Source organism: Manis javanica, chromosome 5, assembly GCF_040802235.1.
Source record: "Manis javanica isolate MJ-LG chromosome 5, MJ_LKY, whole genome shotgun sequence".
Classification (NCBI taxonomy): Eukaryota; Metazoa; Chordata; class Mammalia; order Pholidota; family Manidae; genus Manis; species Manis javanica.
This window is the reverse complement of record NC_133160.1, coordinates 112,743,263-112,760,932: the sequence shown is the minus strand read 5'-3', so window position 1 is coordinate 112,760,932 and position 17,670 is coordinate 112,743,263. Positions and strand designations below refer to the sequence as shown.

Here is a 17,670-nt window from a genome sequence, read left to right as displayed (position 1 = left end):
GGCACAGCTGGATCTAGGTGCTAAAGTATTTTTAGGTGCTCTCCTTATCTTTTGGCTGAACCCCTCTATCTGACTTCATTTTCTAGCAGTCTTTCCCCAGGAGATGTCAAAAGTAGCCAAAATTTCCAAGCTTACATCCTACCAAGTAGCATTCTGAATAGGAAAAGAGCAACTCTTTTCCAGCAGGGAGATGTCCAGGGCTTAATCTTGCTGGACTAACCTGGGTCATGTGCCTGGGCCTGAATTATCCACTGTGAGTCAGGAGATGGAATATGCTCAATGACTAGGCCAGGTCACATTCTAACCCTCAGGCCAAGAGGTCGATGTGTCCAGCCTAGCTGCAACAGAGCAGGGGTGGTGGTGGGAAGGCTCCCCAGAGGGTGATCGGCATGGGGATGCTGGGCAAGGCAGATGATACCCACTCTCCCTGGTGCCTGAACCATTCTTGTCCATAATCTAGCTGGATTGGATTGCCTGATTCCTAGCCCTTCCACTATTCCCATTTCTACTGCTGGAGACTATCTATCATCTATTATCTATCCCTATCTATCTATCAATCTATCTATCTATCTATCTATCTATCTATCTATCTATCTATCTATCTATCTATCTATATCTATCTATTATCATCTATCTATCTATAACTATTATCTCTCTATCTATATATGTCTCTCTATCTTTCTAGGCAGGAAATTTAAGAGATCCTAGAGTAATAGTTAGCTGCACTAGTGACTGGCCTTACTGTCAGTACCTTATGACCAGTCCCATCTTTACTTCAGTTATATTACCTTGGTCCCATCACAGCACCCTGTGGTATTTTCTCCATAGCACTAGCCCATACTTTCCTTCCATGCTGTTTATTTTCTACTTCATTCTGCTTTCTTTATTTCTGCTTCATTATTATTTTAACCTAGTTTCAACTCTTGTCCTTCCTTTATGCCCCTGACTCTATTTCATTACTCCTTTCTATAAATTACACTCCAATATCAACTTCAGTTGCTAATGGTGTTATTCGCTCTGTGTTTCCCAATTTGTTTCCCAAAATGGGATTGTGTTGAGTCTGCAGAGGAGGAAAAGGTAATTTTCCTTCTACTCTTCTGAGTTCTCACTGGGGTCTCTACAACAAAAGACAGATTAACAAGAGAAAACAAGCATACATTTATTAACATGTGTACCTCATATATATATATATATGGTAGAAACCCAGGGAAAAAATGAGTAACTCTTTGAAGTGGCTTAGAATTCAGGCTTAAGAGTCATCTCCAGCTAAAGACAAGAGAGAGAAGAGGGCGGAGAGCAAGGTGTAGGAAGGTGGTCAGGAAAAGTAAATAAATAAGAGTAAGCTTTGTTGTGCAGATTTAAGTGACTTCTCCATTGGTAAGTTCCTTATGATTTAGAGTCTTCTTTCTCTTCCTGATTCAGAAAGGGAGACACCTTTACAAATGGAGACTTCCTTTATAAACATAAATTTCCCTTACAAAGGGGTAACTTTTACTCTGTTTTCACAGCTTCTCATGTGTAGTCTTCTGTTCCCCAAAATAATCAGCTCAGAATAATCCTTATGCCAGAAACATATTTTGGGGTGGCATGTTTTTAGCAGAGGTTAAGAACTTAAAGGTTCTTAACCCTTTAAGTCTAAGTTATCTTTTAGCTCCATTATAGGTCAACAGTCAGCCTACAGATTAGCTGCTGTTAATGTGCCCATCTCTACTCCCACTAGCTGTGACTGGGAGAAGGGAATGAAGAATGTTTTTCAGTGCACCAAATATGGCTGACTAAAACCACCTTCTTCAGAAGGAGCCCTGACTGGGGCAGCTTGCCTTATAAGAGGCTGCAGGCAGAACAAACATGACACTTCTAGACATGTCTGGAAAATACCTCTAGGATGTCACTGCTGTAAAGTGTCAGAGAAGTGTGCTTTTGATCAAACAGAATTTTCCTCAGCCCCGTTAATTCCGTCAAGGACTTACTGCTTCTTGCTGGTCCTAAATTGACTCATAATGCACTGACAAAGCCCTCCAGACCCCAGATACTTCTTGTCTCCAGTGAATGTTGACTGAACATTTTTGACATTTCCTACAAACAACGTCTTCTCTAGCCACAGTCAAATGCCTGCCTTAGATTAAAGAAGAAAGCAAGGAGAGGTTCACCACTTGTCCTTGATCTATGCAATCTGATATTCTTCCAGGGAAGTTCACACATTGATGAAGAATTCATCCTGAAACAATTTGACATTGACTATCAGAGCAAACCAAGCTGTGATGTATTCCACCCGATAAGGCCTAGTCAGGTTCCTCTGGAGCTAAAGAAGAGAGTGGAGCTAAATAAACTTCAGAAACTAGAATTTTCCCAGAAACTAGACTCTGAGAAGAAACTCCAGAAACCACAGGTAATTACAAAAGGAGAGACCGATGATCAAAGAAAATTAAGTTTTAGTAAAATCTTAAATGTTCTTGAATTATGGTATCTCAGGGGCACCAGCCTTTTTCAGTAGAATTCTTGAATTTTTTTTGATGTTTAATAAGTATTTGTTAAGTGAATGGGTCTTTAATACATATAACAAAGCCAGTTACACAAACAAGTCATGCCATTCAGCATTGTTAATATCTGAATAGTTATTGTTATTCTCTACATTTTATATCTTGAATTCTCTCTTTTTTTGTGTTTTATATGTTGAGATGATCTTATATGTTTTTTTGTGTTGAAATGCATCTCTTTATATGCTTTATATGTTGAAATCCTGTCAGTGGAAATATACATGAATGATTATTATTGCAAAAGTAAAATGCTACAATTAATGATGTGAAACTGTTTAGTCTATGTCCAAAAAATTCTTAAAATCTTATGAGAGTATTATTGACCTCAAAGTATCATTCTTGACCACATGCTTGCCCTACCATCCACAAATTGTTCAGTTTTCCTTTACTACTGTCCTGTGAGGATAGGAGAACAAGGAAACAGAGAAGAAAAAACAAGCTCTGTTCCAATGGGAAGCACTGTGGACCTCTCAGTATGTTTTTGATTTTCTCCACAATGTATTACTGCAAATATACATACCCACAAGTCAAACCATGCCATTCCAACAACAGACTTAAGTGCCTAAGTGGCAGTTGAGAGGCAGGGTGAGAGTTCCTTTCTCTGAAAGTAAAAAACTATATATCTATATATAATCTCTAATTATTCTCTGTCCTTTGCATATACTCTTTGATACCATATTTCCAGTATTTTGGATGTATTATCCTGGTCCTTTGTAATTGAACACAATAGACTGACCTATTTTAAATACATGATGTTTGCCATCCTTGATTGTTTCATAAGGTTTATGAAAACTGCACATTCCATCACTAATATCAACACTTTACATTTCCTCTTTCCTTTCATCTCTCTATAGGGTAAAATGCAAAATGATGCTGGATAGGAAACTTACATCCATTACACTTGAGGCCCGAACCACTGCTTGTCCTGAATCTGGGCTGAATCAAATTGTCCAGTCCCCTCTGTGTACAAATAATTGCACGAATGCTGCTTTATAAACCATGGTGGTTATTGCCAAAATTGAACTTTTGACTGGCAAATGGAGGGTCACTATGCAAAAGTTCAAATATATTTCCACATGGTGTCATTTTCCTTCTGCCTGAAGGACTTCTTTACTACTTTTAGAGTAGATTTGCTGGTGATGAATTCTTACAGCTTTTGTATGTCTGAAAATATCCTTATTTCTGCCTTCATTTTTAAAGAAATTTTTGTAGGCATAGAATTCTGGTTCAGAGTTTTTGTTCGTTCATTTGTTTTTAGTACTTTAGAGATGTTGCTCCACTGTTTTGGTTCTATTGTTTCTGATGAGAAATCTTAGTCATCCTTACCTCTATTTTCTGGGTGTATTTTTACTCTTGGCTGCTTTTTAGATTTTCTCTTTATCATTGGTTTTGAGTAGTGCAATTATTATACACTTTGGTGTATGTTTCTCCACTTTTCTTATGCTTGGGGTTTGCTGAAACTCTAACCCATGGGTTTATAGATTTTATCAACTTTGGAAAAATTTTGACAATTATTTCTTCAAAACCTTTTTTATCTCTCATTTGCTTCAGCCAGGACTCTGATTACATAAAATTAGGCTGCATGAAGTTGTCTCACAGCTCTCCACTACTCTGTTCATTTTTTTATTCTTTTTTTTCTCTATTTCTATTGCTGTGTCTTTAAATTTTCTAACCTTTTATTTCTGCAATGTTTAATCATCTGTTGATCCCATCCAGTGTATTTTTCATCTTATACATTCTAATTTTCATCTAAGAAGTTTGACTTGGGATTTTAAAAAATATCTCCTTGTCTCTACTTAATCTTTTGAACATATGGAATACAGTTACAATAACTGTTCTGATGTTCTTGTCTGCTAATTCTAACATCTGTATTAGTTCTGTTTGAGTTTCCATTAGTTGGTTTATCTCCTCATTATGGATCATGTTTTCATGCCTCTGTGCATGCCTGGTGATTTTTTTAATTGAAGCATAGTTGATATACAATCTTATATGGGTTTCAAATATACAACAGAGTGTTTCAACTGTTACCCATGTTATTAAATCCTCACCCCAACTAGTGCAGTTACTATCTGTCAACATAGAAAGATGTTACTGAATCATTGGCTATATTCGCCATTCTGTACAAACTTATGTTATGATTGAGAGTGCCCCTTTTTCTCCCTCACCCTTCCCACCCACCCACCTTAATCCCTCCCTCATACTAACCACCAGTCACTTCTCAGTGTCTATAGTTTACTGTTGTTTTGCTCATTTTGTTTTGTTTTGTTTTTAATTTGTTTTAGACTCCAAATAAGTGAAGTTATATGGTATTTGTCTTTCTTCACCAGACTTATTTCACTTAGCTTAATACCCTCTAGATCCATCCATGTTGTTGCAAATGGCATGATTTCTTTCTTTTTTATGGCTGAATAATATTCCATTGTGTATATGGGCCACATATTCTTTATTCATTCATCTACTGACAGACATTTGGTTGCTTCCATATCTTGGCTGCTGTAAATAATGTAGTAGTAAACATAGGAGTACATGTGTCTTTTTGAATCAGGGATTTTGTTTTCTTCAGGTAGATTCCTAGAAGTGGAATTACTTGGTTGTATGGTATTTCTATTTTTAGTTTTTTGAGGAAACTCCTTACTGCTTTCCACAGTGGCTGTACCAATTTACATTGCCACCCACAGTGTAGGAGGGTTCCCCTTTCTCCGCATCCTGGCCACCACTTGTTATTTCTTGTCTTTTGGATTGCATGCCCGGCAACTTTTTAGTAGATGCTAGACATAGTGATTTTTACCTTTCTGGGTTGGGCATTTCTGTATTCCTATAAACTTGAGTTTTGTTCTGGCATGTAGTTAAAGTTAATTGGAAAAGTTTGATCTTTTGGGGAGCTTGGCTTTTAAGATGTATTGGGAAGGACCAAAGTAATGTTCAGTCTAGGGCTAATTCCCTACTACGAGGGCAAGACCCTTCTGCATATCCTACCCAGTGTCCTGAGAATCATTCAGCTCCCAGGAGGAAACAGGTCCTGTGTGCATGCTGGGCACCATCTCCCCTAATTCTTTCGCTAGTTCTTTCCCTGGCTGCCAGTAGTTTCCCATATTTGCACAGAGGGAGAACCTCTGCAAGCCTCTGGAGTTCCCTCTGTGCAGCTCTCTCCTTTCTGTTTCTCGGTGCTGCAAACTTTAAGTGCCTTGGGCTTCCTGGACTCTCAGTTCTGTCTCCTCAACTCAGAGCCTGCTGGGCTCTGAACCCCTCCCTGCACTGTGGCCTGGAAGTGCTCTCGAGCTGGGGCAGTTGTGGGACTTAACCTTGTTTCTTTCTCATCTCTCAGGGATCACTGTACTTGTTATTTGATGTCTAGAGTTTTATAAACCATTGTTTCATATGTATATACTTTTTTGGCTATTGTAGGTGGGAGGGTAAATCTGGTCCCTATTTCAGAAGTTGAAGTTCATATCTTTATTTTTGCCCCCACAGACTCTCAGGCCTGCTGCTCTGCTCTTTGGTGTTCTGAGCTTTCCCATGACCTCTCCTTGGCTCACAATAGTCTCTCTGCCTGAAGTGCCCCTCCTCCCATGTCTCCCTGCTCATAGCTTCCTCTGGACACAGGTCGTATGCCAGTTTTTCATGGAGTTTTTTTCAGGTCCCTTGGTTGACATTGATTTATTCTCGCTGCTGATCTCTCACAGCCGTCTGTGCCTCTGTGTAGCGTCTCTCCCTTTGCTCTGCATGTGCACTCACCCGTTTGTCTATACGATCCTCCAAGGAACATTTCTGAGTATCTCCTGCTATGTGCCAGAAAGTGCTGGGAACAACTGAAGCAAAAAGAGAAGACTGTTTCCCACACTTCAGATGCTTATAGTCTGGTAGGGTCCAGGTAAATGATTAGCTATGATGAAATAATGTCATGGTTCATATAAGATGTAGAAAGAAGTAATCAGCTCCACCAAGCATGGGGCGAGGGTGGGTTCAGTTAAGGCTACACAGAAAAAGTTGGGTTTGTGTTCAGTCTTGAAAGATCACCAGCTACCCAACAACCTAACATATTCTGGGACTCACATTCTTTAGTGCAGCTGTGGTGTGGACTTCTCACCCTCCCCTTCTTTTTTCTTCTCTTTCCTTCCCTCCTGTTAATTCAGTAGCTCTCAGCTGAGGGCACCCACCCACTGCCCTGGACAGGGGTATTTAGCAATGTCTGGAGGTGACGTTTTGGTTGTCTTGGCTGTCACAGTTTGGGGTGGGGGTGGCTGGTGCTACTGCTAATGAGTGGATAGAGGCCAGGTTTCTGCTAAATATCCTTCTATGCATAGGACAGCCCCCGAAAAACAACAGTCCAGCTGAAAATGTCAGTAATGCCAAAGGTAAGAAATCCAGCTTTAATTCAACAAGTAGTTATTGAGCACCTATTTGTGAGGTGGTTACAATTTCTAAATTAGATGGTTAGAGAAAATACAACTGAAAAGATGATGTGAAATAGGTAAGGGAATGGGCCATTCCTTTTTTGAAGAAGGACATTATAGCAGAGGAAACAGTGAGTGCAAAGGTCCGGGGCAGGAGCATGATGGCTGTACTTGAACTAGCAAGGAGGTCAGTATAGTTGAAATGGATAGGTCACAGTGCTGAATCCAGCTCTGAGAAGGGATTTCTCTCCCCTGTGCTCTGTCCCATCATCTCTGCTTCAGAGAGGCATAACAGGTTTGACATTAGAATGCCCCACACATTCCACCCATAGTTTAAATGTGAGTGAGAAGAGAGGGTGCAGAATCTTTGTGGTTTCGTGTCTTTGCCTCTTCCAAGAGTTAGTCCCCTTTTGTGATGAGACAGCACGTGGGCACTGCATCCACAGTATCAGACTATGAGCCAACAGTTCCCTTAACATCTTCGATGTACTACTGAGAAATGGGAGGAAGAAAGGACTGATGTCTGTTTTTCCTATTCTTCCTCTTTTCCAATTAAAGAGGCAAGAGATTGATGTTGGATAACATTTTAATCAAAAGGAGTGTATCATTTACAAGGCTGAGTACAGTGCCAGGCTTATAATAAGTTGAATAACTTAGTATTTTGGTTGACTCAGTATTGTTTAAGGTCACTACCCTTCAATGAAATACATGATTTTTACATGATTTATAGTTGTTTTATATGATTCTCTCCTTTAGTCTTTCCTGTAACCTTATGGGATGGATATTATTCATCCGTTTTACAGATGAAGAGTTTAAGTAACTTGCCCATGGAGCTACTAAGGAGGAGAGGATGAATTTAAATTAGGTTTGTCTAAATTCAAAGGCCATGCTTACCCACCACCTTATTTTCCCAACCATGAACTTTTCATGTTCTTTGTAAATCAAAGCATACTGAAACTTCACAAAATACTTTGGCAAGGACCAATCATAAATAAAAAATAATTGCTACTGCTTTCATAAGCTAAATCTTAGATTTACTCAAATGACAAAGTGTAAAAAACTAATGAAATTGGTAATTATGTTATTTTCTATAGAATCCTTGTAAACCAAAATATGTGAAGATGAGGTATGGAGCATGGTATCTGAAAACTGACTTGTGGAAAAAGCAAAGAGTAGATGAACCTTTGGTTGACCCCAAGATCTCATGTAAAGCTCAAGATGAGAATTGTAAAAACCAGCTTCAGGGACAGGTATGTATATATGCTAAGATTTGATCAACTGAGCTAAAGATGATCGTAATACAACTGCCACCTTATATTGAAGTCAGAATCTCTGGAGTAGAACAGAGGCTCCCAAAAGTCTTGCAGCTTACACACAGAATGCAGCACTGAGAAAACCAGCTCATTATGAGCTGAAAACTCAGCTTATTATGTAATATGTATTATTATGTATTATGTAAAAGCATGAGCTGAAAAACTGCTTATTATGTAATAAGCAGACTGGACATCATCTCCAGGCTCCATGGCAGACACACGGTCTCTAAAGACATGATAACCGCTCGTTGGACTCCACCGTTCTTGGAACAGTTGATCCTGTGGATAAGCTGGCTGTCCAAAAGGGCAATGTGATCTGGTAGAACCACCTTAGTACTCTAATGGATGTAATGTCTTGGGTTCTATTTGAATAAGTAAATATGAAGCTTATTTTTTGTCAGGAGTGTATGAATGTTAAATAATTTAAAATTGCATTTGGGCAACTTCTTTATGCAGTTTAGCAGAGTTGGAGGATTTGTGTGAGAGAAAGGCGGTGAAGGTTAATTAATGCACTGAGACCACAAAGCTACAAACATGCCCCAAAATGATGTGCTCCAATGATACTGTAGATAAACTCACCTGCCCAACTCTTGAGTACAAGTATCTAATGGAAAGAAGATACTTAGAGTCCTGGGAATTTGGGGATAAAATGACCCAACACTTGAACAGCCTGGTGATGAGAGTATTTATGAACATCTTTTACAACAGCTTCAAAACTTCTCCCAGATAATGATGTAAAAACACTTCAACAAAGTAAAATGCTGTGTAAATTTGGCTACTTACTTATTCTATAATCACTCATTGATTGTCTCCAGTTTGGAAAGCTGAGACAGGAAGGATGGTCATTTTTATCTTTCTAGTACTAGGTATGAAATTCTTATTTTCTTATGTAAGTCATGATACAAGTTTATGAGCATAAGATACCTATTTAAGCCTCAAAATAATGTAAATAACGTTGAGCAGAACTTCTTGGTATATAGTTTTGGAGCTGCCTATTTATGTTCATGTGAATTTAATACATAGCATAAAATTTCAACAATTAACAAAACATTCTCAGGGAATTAAATATTGAAAAACAAAAATAGTTGCAAAACTTTTGTTTTAAGGAATCTAGAAGTTCTCTGTTTAGAAATATATTCTTAAAGACTTAAAGAATTTTACAAAAATGTTTCATTGTGATGGCAAAAGCTCATAATGATATTTGCCAAAATGGTTACTGTCAAAGAAGCAATATTTAAATTCTAAAAATGTGATTGATATAACTATTTAAAGATTGTTTTTCAGGCAGTTTAGGCACAGGAAGGATTCAAGGCAATGGAATTGTTCTAGAATGATTTTTATAAATCACACTTTCTTAATACCTGAAGATTGATGGCATAATACCTGTGCACTATAGATGGTGCCACATGGCTATGACACCCCAGGTCATAAGACACAGGTGTGATGGAGTGCTGGTGAGGGACAGTCACTGTGATGATGTGGCTGTTTTGCTGGGAACACATAAGTTTTGACTATTCTGGATTGAGTTTATTTGGCAGGTAAAATGGTCTTAAGGAACTGAATTACCATGAAATAATTACCCATCCAAATTTTAAATTTAAATAAATGGAAGGAAAAACAAAAAGGATGCATGAATATCCCAAAGACATTCAGACTGGATCATTTTCAATTGTCATGCCCTTTGAAGTTAAAATCTGTTTGAGAACAAAAATTCAGTCCAGTAAACTTAAATTGGCATTACACAGTGATTTACGAATCAGGTAGCATCCTTTCTAACAAACAGAAGGATACTCCAAGGAGTTGTACAAAATGGAAGGCTTTTCTAGGCAGAAACAGGGTGAAACAAAGAAGTTATTAGCAAAATTTTAAAAAAGATTGTTTCAGGAAAGGGTACTTTCCCTTAGGGGAAGGGTAGGAGGCCTTATCCTGCTTCCCTCACAAGTGCTGATCAGGAAATCTCACACTGACTGATTTAAAATTCCACTCCTGGGTTGGGAGGGGTGCAAGTTGTAGCACCCCAAAATCTCATGACTATAGACTATCTATGGTTAAAAGAACATATGGGATGTGAACAGATCCCAGAAATGGGCTGCTTTAATTTGTCTGATGGTTCAAGTACAGTTGGAAAATATCCATCATATCATAGATAAATTTTCACAAATGCCTAGGGTGACTAAATGGTTTTCTTGGCTTCACTGGAGATGGCTGGTAATTATAGATTTGCTTTGTTTATGTCACCGTATTCCTATTATGTTAATATGTGTGTGCAAATTAGTTAGTAGTTTAAAACCTATACATACTTAAGGTACTATACAAGAAGATATGTCAAAGAAATAATCAATCCTCCCAAGTTTCCTTCATATGCTACATCTATAGCTTTTCTTCTTCCTTCCTAATTACAAACCTTAAATAGAATTCGTGCCTCATATCGAATTTACCGAGTATCATAATTCCTCCAGGTGGTAAAGATACCTCGAGACAAGTGCTGGGCATAGAAGCCACAGGGCATAAATCTGCAAAGAAGTAAAAAGCTAACCTTTGCAAACAATATGGCTTCTCTCTCACTTACCAACTTTACATTTCCCTGTATGGCCCCGGAAGATGACTGGTTAGCCAGAGACGGGTAAGATTCCTCAAGGGAGGAACAACCTAAGACAGGCACAGTCGCAGGGGGGCCATCAGGTGAGAATTTGGGGATCAACAGAGGTGAGGCTCAGAACCTCACCCCCCCTGCTTTGAGAGAAATCTTCTGCATCCGTGGATGTCTTGCTGCCCTTGTCTAGCCTGGATTAATACTTAGTCCATAGGCACACACCTGATCATCTGATCATCTACATTTGCCTTCTTACAGCACTAAACTATGTTTTCTACCTTTATCTTGCATCTACCTACCACTTCAGCATTTTATTAAAAATAAAAATAATAATAATAATAGGAGAAATGTGGGATCAACATATAAATCAAGTACAAAAATCAAATGAATATTCATATTTGACCTGATGGTTTATAGGTCATATTGCATGATCAAAACCGAAAGTTTCTGTGATGAATGCCCTTGTACTGTTCACCATGTAAGAATTTATTCACTCTGTAAGAATTCGTTCACCATGTAAGAACTTGTTCATTATGCTTCAGAAGATTGGAGACTGACGAGAATTAGGCTTGAGATGGATTAATGATTGTACATTGAGCATTGACCCCCCTATACTGAATTTTATTGTTGTTAACAACCATTTGATCAATAAATATGAGAGATGCCCTCTCAAAAAAAAAAAAAAAAAAAAAAAAAAAATTCCACTCCTGGAAGAGGCTGAAACTGCAGTTAGTTTAGGTAGTAAGTCTTTGTGAGGCTTAACATAAGTGACTCCACTTTGGGCCTGTTGGGTTTTTTGGACAGATCTAAAAATTGTGGCTGTATTGGTGAATAGGAAAACCACTCCTGTTTCTCCCTTTACTACTCTCAGTTCTGGCCACTGAATGTGTCGGGTTCTTTTCCCCACACCAGGCAATTCTCTGATTCTCCAGACACCAGCTGTGCTTCCTACAGTTCAACACAATTCCCACAGTATCTACCTGGAGATAAATGTTAGATCCCAAGGGTTAAAGGCTCAGTCCCACAAGACTGCCCTGACTTCAGATGCCAATCACAAGTCCAAACTGTCAGCTGTGCTTCTGACCAAGTGGGCTTTTAAAGTGGAGGTTCCCATGACCTCCTCCTCAGGTTTGATCACCTGTTAAATAGCTCACACAACTCAGGAAAACAGTGTAGTCATTCGATTGTTGGTTTATTATAAAAGGACATAAAACAGGAACAGCCAAATGAAGTTGATGCCCAGGGTGAGGTATGTAGGAAGGGGTGTGGAGCGTCCATGCCCTTCCCAGGCAGACGACCCTCCCAGCATCTCTATGTGTTCCCCAACCTGGAAGCTCTCTGAACCCCCTTCTTCTGTGGTCTTATGGAGGCTTCATTACATAGGCATGAGTGATTAAATCATTGGCCACTGGGGATTCATCCAACCTCCATCTCCTCGCTCCTTCCAGAGGACAGTTGGTAGAGCTGAAATTCCAACCCCCTCATTACTTGGTTGATTCTTCTGGCAGCCAGCCCCCTTCCTGTGGGTGTGTGGCAGGTTTACAAAAGTTGCCTCGTTCACATAAGTGCTGCCATTGTTAAAAGGGGCTCATGAAAAAGGAAAGACTCCTTTCACCTTTGTGGCTCTTAGCACTTAGGAAATTCCAGTACTTTTAGGAACCCTGTACCAGTAATGCCAAATATATATCTGTTACTACAAATCATAGTATTACACTTACTAATCTCAAATACATTAGATTCCAGATATCCTAGGTCAATAATAGTTTAATTGCTAAAATGTGTTGCTTATCCTTAATGTAAAAGTAAGAAAAAGGATAAGGAAAGGAGAGAAAGTTGGACATCTCTTGAAGGCCTTTATATCATCAACTCATGAATGTTATCTACACACGTACCCCCAGATGAGAAGGAAGCAATTTAAAAGAAGCTATTTTACAAAGAGCTAAATGCTTTTAATTAGGACAAGTGTGAAATCAAGCTTCTGACAGCTGACTGTTTTTTAAAATGTGGATCTTCTTTCAGGAGTTACTTGCAGACCTTCATGGAATGGCTGCCTTTAAGGATTTCATTCTAAGCAGGGGCTACAGGATGCCAAGCGTGAGTAAAGGGTCATTTCAGAAAGACCTGCTGAGGGGCTCACAGCTGTGGATGGGAAGTGGTCAGCACCCTTAAGAAATCAAAATACTTCTCTTCCAGGCAGATACAACTCAGGCTCCTGGGAGAAAGGGTATACTTTCCCCCAGGCAGGAGCTCAGAGGTAGGATTTGGCATTTTGCTCTTTTTATTTTGCCTATTGGGTTTTAGCTATGTCAGAGGTGCTGTCTGCCTGTTTACTCACCTGCCTTGAGTTTGGCCTTAATGGGACCAAAGTAAAAGGGGTCGCTGTGCAGGGCATGTGTCTTGCAAACTCTGACTGGTACTAAAACACTCTGAGGTCTCTGAGTCTCTTTCACTTCCATATCTAAGGACAAAGAGCTGTAGCTTGAGGCAGGGCAGAATGGAATTGGGGTCCACAGTATTATTGTACTACGGGGTCTGCCTTGTGTGGAAACAGAGTAGGGCAAAAGTTCACTTCCTGGGTGCCCCACCAGTATCTTCTGACTTTTTCCCACTTTCTCTTTGCCCCCATCTAGTTTCCCTCCCTTAACTTGTAAAGCTGGCCCCAGCTGCCTCCCATATGGAGTAGCCACCCTTGAAGACACGTGTAACAAGGATGGGTTGGAGGTTAGCAGAACAAGCCATTTAGCAGGAGGGCCTGGAGTCCTGCACCCAGACCAACCCTGTCACCACAGCAGGAAGCCAGCTAGGCTTGGGGCCAAAGTCAAGGCTAACAGGTCATCAGCTTACCCACTATCCTCTGCATGCTCATCCTGTGGAGTCGTGAGGGGGCTGTGCAGCCAGGAGGGTCAGAAGTTTCTGTTTTTCTTCTTTCCAAGAGTAATAGAAGTAACAATAGCTGATATTACTGACAAAAAACATATTGATCAAGCTCAGATCCAGACTGCTTTCAGTTAAATTAGATAATATGAGAGGAAGTCTAGAGTGTGAAGTAGAGATGGGGCTGAAAGAGTCCATACAAACCGGGGATGAAATATCTCCTTTAGTTGGAGCATCAGTAATAGCAAGATGTATTTAATATACTCATACACATTTCTGTACTTAAAATAACTGCCTAATCTGTATATAAGGGTCACATAAGTATATTTTTATATATTTATATATAAAATATAAAAATGTTCACATAGTATTTTATGATTATATGATTATATATGGTTATATATAATATATATGTAAATAATACTTAAGCATCAATATAATTATGTGATTTATGTGTATCTATGTAAATGTGTGCATATATATTCCTCTTGCTGAGGATATACCTAATATATAATCCTTGCTTGCTCTTGATGTTATGACTCATAATTCTATTTAAAGATTTTTAGTGGCAAAACAATGTTCTTTCATTTTGATTTGTCCCCAGCTGGCTTAATTCCTTCTGCGGATGAACATGCACTTCAATTTTGAGCAAAAGGAAGTATACCTGTCATACTGGCTATACTCTTTTAGAAGCATTAACTAAAGAGAGATGATGCCCCTAGTTACAGCTGAGTCCTCTGAGAATATCTGTCACTCAGAATCCTGGAAAATTTTCTCCCTTTATTCTCACATCCTGTATCCTCTATTTTATCAATAAAATTTCAACTGAAATAGAGGAGGGACTCTATTATAGTAAATTATTTATATATATGTATATATATACAGACAGACAGTTGACCCTTGAACAACACATGTTTGAACTGCACACGTCCACATGTAGATTTTTTTCAATAAATATACTGGAATTTTTAGGGGGGAATTTGCAACAATTTGAAAGATTTTTTTCTATAGCTTAATTTATTGTATGAATGTAGTATGTAATAGATATATAAAATATGTGTTAATAGACTATATTATCAGTAAAGGTTCTGGTTAACAGTAGGCTATTAGTAGTTAAATTTTGGGGGAGTCAAGAGTTATATGTGGATTGTTGACTGTGTGGGGAGCCAGCACTCCTAACCTCTGCATTGTTCAAAGGTCAACTGTGTGTGTGTGTGTGTGTGAGTGTACAGAGAGAGAGAGAGCATGCAAGAGTCATTATTTACTTAAATCTATGTGTGAATATTCTTTTTATTCCCGTGTGTATATACTGTATACACACATTCATATATGTTACATGAGCCTATGTGCTCAAACCCACATTCCAGTGTCTGTTCCTGAGTTGTTTGTCTGCTCTATTCATTACCCACAGCTTCATTCTGTCAGCTATGCAGATGGTCCCAGGCCTTCAATAGCAGGGCTGTACTGGGCACAGAACAAATGTGGGTTAGATCTAGATATTCCTGATGCTGGGCAACTACTTTCTAAAGTCTAGCATCTATCATGTCTAATGATCAACATGAGATTTTGAGTACTATAAGGACAAATGTCAGAGTGTAAGACGGTGAATTTGGGGTAGTGGGTGGGATTGTACAATTTTTGTTTGCCAATCTAATAAAGGTTCTCTCCTTTATTTTTTCTTTTAAATTCCTTGAGAAGATGTATATAAGGAAGGAGTATAAATGTGAGTGTAATAAGATTCCTATAAAATAACTCAAACCTAGAAGAATCTTGGGGAGATGATTAGACAGATTTTATTTACTACACATTTGGCTACTTCTCTCTCTCATTTTAAACACTAAACAAAATTTATGATGAGTGTCCCACCATAGATGTACCACTTTGACTTTGCAACATTCATAGATTTCATACCTAATACTTACAAACATTTCACATTGGCTGTCTGCTTCAGTTAATCAATATTTTATGCATCTTATCAACTAAAATTGATATTCATATATAGTCTTCCACATTTTTGTATCAATTTCAATATATAAAGTTATATCAACTATTTGTGAAGTTAAATAAAACCATAAATAAAAGCAGAATTACCCTATTGTATTTCCCCAGAGTTTTATTTTCCCTAGATTTGAGTGAATATGTTCTTTAGTCTTCCTTTAGAATATTATTTTCTCTAATTTTAAATTAAACTTACTGAGGTTTTTCCCACTTTTTTAGGCATGTTAGTCTTGATAATAGATGTGTTCCTATGGCATAAGGCCATCATAAAGTTTAATGGAAACTCAAGATATCTTTAACTATTTTTTAAAATTATTTTTTATTAAAAATGTTAATGCTCATGCTAAGAAAATCAGAAAGTATAGACTAACAAAAAGAATGTAGGAAATACAAATGATTTCTATGAAGTCAGCAATATCCATTCTTCACTCATTCAAATGTATCCTTCTAGATCTTTCTCCATGACATGTATTTTGGATAATTTAATCAAAAAGGAATTTATTAAATGGATATTAGGTCCCAAAGTTTTAGAAGTTACTGAATCTGTATATATAAAATCTTGGGTGATGACCTGTCACGCCCTGGGTCTGTCATGACCCCATCTCAAAAGTCCCTATGCTGGACTAACTGCATTGCAATTTGTGCTGTGAATAAGTCTCTACTATGTGCTCTATGGAGCCAGACACTTCTGGGTGATGCAGTACATGCTAGAATCCTATAGGGTCAGCCCATTGCTATTAAATCAGTTTCTTAGTGTGAACCAGTGTTGGGTGGAATACCATGGTGGTAAATAAGCATCAGTAAGTCTGCGAATGTTGGTGTGGGCCCAAGTTTGTTAAACAGGAAAGTAAATCCAAATGTAGAGTAAGCTGCTCTTCCAATAAGACTTTTTTGAACTTCCCTTGATATTTCAACTCAACACACATGCCCACAGGTTTGGCAGCCCATGAGAGCAACAAAAGGAGGGCTGTCCCTCCGGTGAGCCCATTGGAAGCAGCATAGAGTTCTCCAAATTAAGTGGGGGCAGTATTTTGCATTTAGCTGTGGGAATCTGACATTCAGTCCTGGGAATCTGAGATTCAGGTGCTGGCAGTGGTGGTCTGGAAAGAATCCATTTGTTTCCCTGGCCACATTTTTCCTGGCTTTGCTATATTCAAGCCTAATTCATATCAGGGACTTAAGTTTTGTTTTAACTGCTGTACAAGTAAATATCAGCAGAAGCAGTAGCCCGATCAGCCCTGGTGAGGGGAAATTCAAGTTGCTGAACCCACATATAACCTGCATTTCTGCCTCCACATGCACTTTGTTCATGAGCTCTCTGGGCAACACCAGAGTGCCCAAGGAAAGAAAAGGGCTCACATGCAGAGGATAGCTGTCTCACCTGAGTGTTGAGTGCTTCCTCTACAGTGGAGCCTTTGATGGGCCTTCACAAAAACCAAATATCCTCATGCTCTGGAGGATCCGTTCTGAGATGTCCCCTGTACACTTCTTCCATCAAACATCTTTGTCACCATCAGTCCAGTGTTCTTGATTCTTCCAAGCCTCTGGCTGCAGAGCTAAACCATTAACTACTGACCATTAGTTGGTGACATATGCACCTCAGGTCATTTCTCCTTTCAGACAAAGTGGTCAACAGGATGTAATGCTTAAAATTCTGCCTATTAGAAAATTCTCTCAGTTGCTCTTCAGGGCCTCTCTTGAGTTGGGCTATAGCAGTGTGACAGCTCACCTGTGGCTGCTGCCATTATATTATGTAGTTTCCTATTCTGTCACTTGGACTTGGAGAGTATCCCTAGGTTGGAGGTGTGGGCTCAAGAAGAACGGCAGTGTGGTCGGAGCAAGCTCACCATCCAATTTGCTGTGTCTTCAATTTCTGCTCAAGCCCAATCCCCTATAGGAAACTTCCACTTTATCATGAGAAGCAATCTAATTTGGTTATTAAACACAGAGGCCCTGGTTTC

The 17,670-nt window shown here is 38.9% G+C and overlaps 1 protein-coding gene across 6 annotated transcripts in view; it reads left to right on the top strand.

The window, feature by feature from the left end:
* Positions 1-17,670, top strand: part of FAM47E (family with sequence similarity 47 member E) — a 37,571-nt gene that overhangs the window by 11,498 nt on the left and 8,403 nt on the right. For 2 of the 6 annotated variants that reach the window (XM_073237438.1, XM_073237440.1), the window contains exons 5-7: positions 2,189-2,389; positions 8,026-8,181; positions 12,857-12,931. In XM_073237438.1, the coding sequence (XP_073093539.1) occupies positions 2,189-2,389; positions 8,026-8,181; positions 12,857-12,931 (432 nt within the window). Of the gene's footprint in view, positions 1-2,188; positions 2,390-6,008; positions 6,653-8,025; positions 8,182-12,856; positions 12,932-13,030; positions 13,092-14,315; positions 14,547-17,670 lie in introns of those variants that run through there. The other 4 variants (XM_073237437.1, XM_073237441.1, XM_073237439.1 and 1 more) reach the window with 4 other exon arrangements.